General features: G+C 30.9%; 1 protein-coding gene across 1 annotated transcript; it reads right to left on the reverse strand.

Annotated features, from left to right (window-relative positions):
- Nucleotides 1-333: 333 nt before the first annotated feature.
- On the reverse strand, nucleotides 334-5,722 carry LOC128179737 (heat shock 70 kDa protein 12A-like). Its single transcript, XM_052847289.1, has 4 exons — nucleotides 5,382-5,722; nucleotides 3,054-3,278; nucleotides 2,582-2,726; nucleotides 334-1,561 (listed from the first exon to the last, which is right to left on the reverse strand). Exons 1-4 carry the CDS (start codon nucleotides 5,691-5,693, stop codon nucleotides 510-512), a joined length of 1,734 nt encoding a protein of 577 aa, XP_052703249.1. The 5' UTR covers nucleotides 5,694-5,722; the 3' UTR covers nucleotides 334-509.
- Between the last annotated feature and the right edge of the window lie 813 nt (nucleotides 5,723-6,535).

A 6,535-nucleotide genomic window follows, 5' to 3' on the forward strand; every position in this document is an offset into this window, starting at 1 on the left:
CTTTTTCAACAAAAGAAAAAATTTCATTTTTTTCTTAGATCTGCCTGAAAGGCACGGGAAGGTTTCATGACAGCAATTACTCTTGACCTCATGTTTAAACCTTTTCTCTAAAGACAAATAACAAGAGTCAGTGAAATAAACATGACTTTTCAATTAATTGTAATTCGTAGTTTTTTTTTTCTTCAAAGTGATGTATTTTGATATGATTTTAAATATTTTGCAATAATGTATTTGTCTTTGCGTCTGTGCCTTGCACATTGGATTTTAGAATGCAACCAAATTTAAGTACATATTAAGTCCTTTAGATTTAATAGAATATTATAATCTTGAGCTTAAATACAAATTTTTATTAAAAGAACAATGGAAGTGATTTTTGTATGCGTATACAGTAAGGTATAGAGTACAATTTATCATGTTGATGAGTAGTAAAACAAAACTATCAATTTTGAAGGCATGCTAAAAATGATTCTAAAATGTCATATCAGAAGTTCAGGTTGACAGTCAACGCATTATGGATTATTTTCCAAAAAGTCGATTTTTACGTTCACAGATTTTTTTGACGTTTCGTCGAAGCCCTCGACGGTAATCTTGGTTGCTCCAAATTTAAACTTCACGTTGACCGTCCTATTGGTACCCCCTGTTGTGTCTGGCATTGGGACAGTCAAAGATCCTATCTCTTTGCATCCTTCTTCGTCAGTATATTGCGGGTATTCTTTATCACTCACAAACACTCTAAACTTAACGGAAGTTTGGTCTTCATATAGGGGGGAATAGTTACTGTTTGTCTCTTCGTTGCAATGAATAAACTTGCCTTTATTAACGTGAATGTCGAACTTATCAGTACAATACTCTTTTCCGTTTATTAGTTTCTTCTTTGATGCAGGATGGTTGTTGTTATTAAATGGGGTGTTGATACATACGCCATACGTATTTTTAACTATTCTTGCGGCAATTATTTCAGGATCATGACCAAAAATTACAGCGCCTTTCAGAACAGCTAATCCACATTCTTGGGGAATTACCACTGTACAATTTGGGAATGAATCTCTCATCCTTCTTTGGAGAAACAAACTCTCTGAAAACCCTCCAACCATGATAATGACTTTAGTTCCTTTCGCTGTATCGGAAACTAACATTTCTTCAACTTTAACTACTATTTTGTTCACCACTTTGTTGAAAAATGCTTCATATTTCATTTTTTGAATAAAAAGTCTACCTTTTTTTAATTCCACTTTATCTTTTAGTCCTTTATGTTCAATGCGCATTGCAATATCGTTTGCAGCTTGTATTTCGAGAAGAGAAGCTGGAAATTGAATATTTACTTTATTTCCTGACTGATTTTCTCTTTTCTTTGTTTCAAAATGCCGAATTAATTCGATATAGTCATCGGTGTATTCCATTCGAAAAGACTCAATGACTGGTTTGGAAACAATACACTCCAGCATCTGTTTAAACTCGTCGTCCACATAAATCCCTCCCCAATCTCCTCCTTCTGCCCTGTTTATCTCCTGTAGCTTCCCATCTTCTCTCACTTCCTGCATTGCCATATCAATTGTACCACCTAACATATAAAACAAAAAAACACAGTGCTTTACACTTATGAAATACACAATACAATTACTAATACCACATTTAAAGTAGATCCAGTGTTCTATGATGTCATACTTTTTTGTAAAACTTTGAATTCTTAAAATTTTGAGCAAGATAGTTTTATCCTAAATTTCCAACTTTTTATACATCTTATTGATGCTAAGGGGAAATCACTCTTTTTCTGACTTTTCTTTCAGTTATATGTCTAAATGCCATAGTTTTCTTATCCCAACGATTAATTTTAAAATATGTTTGTTGTTTTAGTTTTCTGATAAATTTCGATTCTGCCGACAAACATTTTACTTTTTGCAAAAAAAAATACGGTTTTTTTTATGATAAAATATGCTTTAGTTTATGATTATCTGGCATCTCAAAAAGTGTGATGACATGTATTTTTTTTCTAAGAATTGATGAAATTTAAGTCTATTAAGTTGAAATCAGTTCGGTTTTTAAATGATCAAAATTTCGAGATATGGTGTCTTTTATAGTCTTTAAGCATTTTCTGCGAAAAAATATTTCTGAAATTTTTTTTCTGAATAATTAGGTCCGAATTTCCCCTGTTTCGCTAAAAGCCCGATTTAGTTTGAGCCTAATTCCATAATATAGTAGAAATATCAAATGCTATGTATAATATATTTGGGTATTTGCTCTATTTTTATATTGAGCTGTACGTTTTAAAGGATATTATAACAATCGAAAAATGGTCACAATCATCGAACCCTTTTAAAAAATATCGATAACAAATATGTCGCATGACTATATACTATTTGTCATGCAAATGCAAACATTTGTTTTTTGGTAATTTTGCTAAAAAATCGTAATGTTAGGTAACGTATCAGATTTCAGACTCTTCTGTTACTTAAAATGCAATACTTGAACATATATGGGCAGTGTAAGATATTTATTATTAAACATAGTACGAATTTTTCTTACTTAAGCTGAAATATAGATATTTATTAAACGTTACACCTCGTTAGATAAAGACTTGTACCTCCAGCATCTAGCACAAGAAATCTTCGACCGGGTTTCATCGTAATAAGAGCGTTTTGGTCCTTTTCTATTGAAATCCATTTGCAGTAAATGGCTGCAGCTTCTGGCTCCAAGCAGATTAAAAGAGATTTTTTGCAAATACCAGCCTTTTGAAAGAAAGAGTTTTATATACAAATAATTTTAAAGATGAAAAATTGTAATGAAAAAAAAGTCAAGCTTAAAACGAAAGTAAGAGAAACACAATCCCGATTCATGGTACCAAAATAGATTTTAAACACGCTGTCACAAACCACAGTCTTTGAGTTAAAAGCGATATAAATTCATAGATATGCATAGATTAAAATCTTTTAACATATTTTGAAAAGTACATGTATTTCCAAAAAACAGAAGCATTTGAACAATTAAGGTACTGTAAAATAGATTCTTTGGCAGTAATTTACAAATTGGATTTTGAAAATTATAACAGAGCTTACTTTTTCTGCTGCTTCTTGCATAAATTGTTTTGCAGGCTCATCCCAGATAGCCGGGACAGTTAAGACCCAAGTAACATCGTTTTTCTCATAAGCCATATTATAATTTCTGGTCAGCAGGGCATCGATGAAGTGATCTTTGAAATGTTTAATAGATTTGGCAAAAACATCAATAGCAGGCATTTCTTTACCTCCTATGTCAGATAATACAGTATTTCTTGTAAGTTTCTAAACGAAATAAAAACAAATTCAAAGAAAAAAAGCAAAATTAAAACCCTAACACATTGGTGTAATCATAAATACGCAAAGCCTTATAAAACATTTCAGAATTGATTTGAACGGTAGGGATGATTCACGCGAAGTTTTCTTTTTCAAATATAAACTCTTCAAAACGAGCTCGAGGCATGCCAAAACAATGCTATGTGCGAACTTGCATATAAAGATACTAACGTATACCGGTATTTGTTTTGACATATCAATATTTTTCTCGAATATATTTGCATCATCTTAGTCATAAACTTTTGTCGCTACACATGCGATTTTGATTTTTTAATTCATTGTTTTCACACTTTCTTTAGGAAGTATTTGTGAGATATTTGTATAATATCACATATTTGGACCCTATATTGTTAAGTGTTTTGTACTACCTTAAGAAGTAGTTAATTTCTATTTAAAATATACCTGATACAAGCTGGACTCAAATGATTTCTTTCGTTTGATGTACAAATTAGACAAATCAATTTGTTTGGTGTAATGACGAATTATTTGTCCTAAAATATAGGGTTTTTATTCGAATACTTGCTTGTGTCAGTGGTTCTTTAGAACCGGTTCAATATCAAGCCTACACGTGTATGAAGAAATGCATAGGTGTTAGATAACAGTTTAGGAAGACACTTTCAGCGTTTCAGTGTTTTATTTAAGTAATTTTAATGAATTAAATGAATCAATGTAATCTAACTTTATGTCGTAAAATTATTTGAGCATTTGTACTTTTAATATGCTAAATATTAAAATTATAATGTAAACGGCTGCGTGTTGTCGCTAATTGCACACTATGTTTAGATTAATATGTTGGGGTGGGGTGTTGTTGTACAAATGTGTTGTGCATGAAGATGTAGTTATTTGTTGTCTATCTGTTCTTCATTCCGATTAGGGATGTCAATCGATTGCAAAATAGCTAATCAATTAATCGCAGTTCGTTCCGACCGATTATCCGGTTACTCGAATCAAATTAGGCAGAGTTTTGACATGTTTTTATTACTTTTAATTTTACTTTTAATACTGGTTATAAATAACACAGAAGGACGAAAGGAATACTCTGTTTATGTGTAAATGAAAATATGATACTGAAAATTAAATCTCATGATAATTATTCAAAACGAAATTTTAAACATGTTGCAATTTCGCAGTCACTTCGACCTCTGAAAACAAGGTCTGTGCAAGATAAGTTACTATGATAGGACTCCGTTTGAAACAGTTATTTTTTTTCAGATAGACGTTACATATATGTACCCGCTTTACAATTGCATTTTTCTATGTAATAAGTTAATCACGTGTTTAAGGACAAAAAGTAAAATAAACACATTTAACGTAGGTACAATTGAAATGATAATTGTTACGGTACGCAACAGTGTTTAATGATGTATCATTCAATAATGATTTTTGAATTGGTGAATAAACATGGCACTGACACTTTGTTTCAGCAGTCTTTATAACCAACACCCAAAGACCGATTTTCCCCTCAGGAGCTCAGTCATTTGGTCATAACGGTCTTCATTTCACTTAATTAGTTAATAGTCTCAAAATACAAAAAAGTAAATCTATATATATGAAATTGCGTTAAAATAAATGTTATTTTTAGTTTTAACAACTAATTTTTTTTGTAACCGGCTACCATCGTTCCGACCGAGTAATCGGTTAACCGGTTAAAGATTGCCATCCCTATTTCCGATTACTTGGTTTTATAACTTGAACAAACCTATCTAGCATATTTTAGGCAGCTCATATACATGTAAATGTTTAAATTTCACAACCTTTTTTAAAAGCCCTTTAATTTCATTTTGTATTGATTTTTTCTCAAAGTAGGAGACATTCATTTAAACAAACTTAAAAAGTATTTACTTTATGCCACATTCTGAAAAATGGGGACAAAGTATGAACAGTTTACAAGAACGACAACAGACAACTTTCAAATTTGACTAGATAACGTTACTTGAACCTTAGTTTTATGTGACTTATATATGCAGCACGGTTGGCTGAAACAAAGACAATTTTTATGCTTTGTTCAAACTATTTTCTACAAGTATGACTTGACTATCTTTATGTACGCACTATTTTGTCATCTTTGGTGTATAACATCATTTTAAATCGGTGAAAATAATAATGTTCCATTCTTTCTTTCGCTGTCATTCTGCTGTAGCAATTTTCTGCATCGTAACCAAAATTAACAAACTCCTTTTCCTTGTTAAGTAAAAGAATCGTCGGTGATTTGTGCGATAACAGTTGTCCAGAATTCCATATAGGTGACTGTATTTTACTTTTTTCGTTGAGGTATTCGGATCGAGTAGAAAATGCGTATCCAGAATAGGTAGTTCCAAAGTCTATAGCCACTACAAACAAACGGCTATCTCTTTCTGATGCCATTGTTCCTGTAACGATGTTTTGATAACGGGAAAACTGCAATTATTAAAATTCAACAAAAGAGAGTAAAATTTGACAGTTATTTTCATGAAACATGAAACAACAAAGTTTAGCCTGTACATGCGAACATCTTGGCAATCTTTAATACTGAATAGATATACAAGTGTATCTTTTATAAAATTGAGAGTATGTTAAACCACTCATAATTTTTTTTGAAAGAATATCTGCTTGCATAAAATATGATAATAATTAGAACATTCAAAATCGAACTAAAATCACGAATATACTAAACAAATACCACTCTAGAAAATAAAAACATAATACAGAGCATGATCATGATCATCATTTAAGCTAAAAATATGAATTTAATATTTTTATTTTTATTTTACTGTCTAAAAGGGCATGGTCACGATTTTTATCAAATTCTATTTTTTTCTTTTATTAAATAAATTGCTTTAGGAATGCATTTCTAATGATCAAATGAAATTTGAGAGTCAGTCGTAGAGTTATAAGCAAGATACAGAGTTCGAAATTCTTTGTCATTTAAACAAGGCTCGTGTCCTGTTTTTGTTTACATAGGTTTAGAATACTAATAAAAATCTTTTTCAAGCTGATTTGTCTACTTCTTTTTCATTTGAAGCATAATAAACAATTCCGAACGTTTAACACATTCGTTTTAGGTATAAAACTGGAATTTTCACTTCAACGTTAACATTCAAATTGTTAAAAACAGATTTGTTAACATAGCAAAGAATTGTAACTCGCTAATAACTCAACAAAAACACTCAATATTGGTTGCCTATTAAAAATGCCTTACTGAAGCATTGTAAATTTTAAAATCGGGA

Source organism: Crassostrea angulata, chromosome 4 (assembly GCF_025612915.1).
Source record: "Crassostrea angulata isolate pt1a10 chromosome 4, ASM2561291v2, whole genome shotgun sequence".
In the NCBI taxonomy this organism is placed as follows: domain Eukaryota; kingdom Metazoa; phylum Mollusca; class Bivalvia; order Ostreida; family Ostreidae; genus Magallana; species Magallana angulata.

What these genes read in the sequence shown, in the direction of transcription:
- LOC128179737 (XM_052847289.1), bottom strand. Translation starts at nt 5,693, where the DNA reads ATGGCATCAGAAAGAGATAGCCGTTTGTTTGTAGTGGCTATAGACTTT. An exon ending in ACACCAAAGATGACAAAATA is followed by an intron (nt 3,279 to 5,381) that starts GTGCGTACATAA and finishes TATTTCGTTTAG; the next exon opens with AAACTTACAAGAAATACTGT. An exon ending in TCTTGTGCTAGATGCTGGAG is followed by an intron (nt 1,562 to 2,581) that starts GTACAAGTCTTT and finishes TTTATATGTTAG; the next exon opens with GTGGTACAATTGATATGGCA.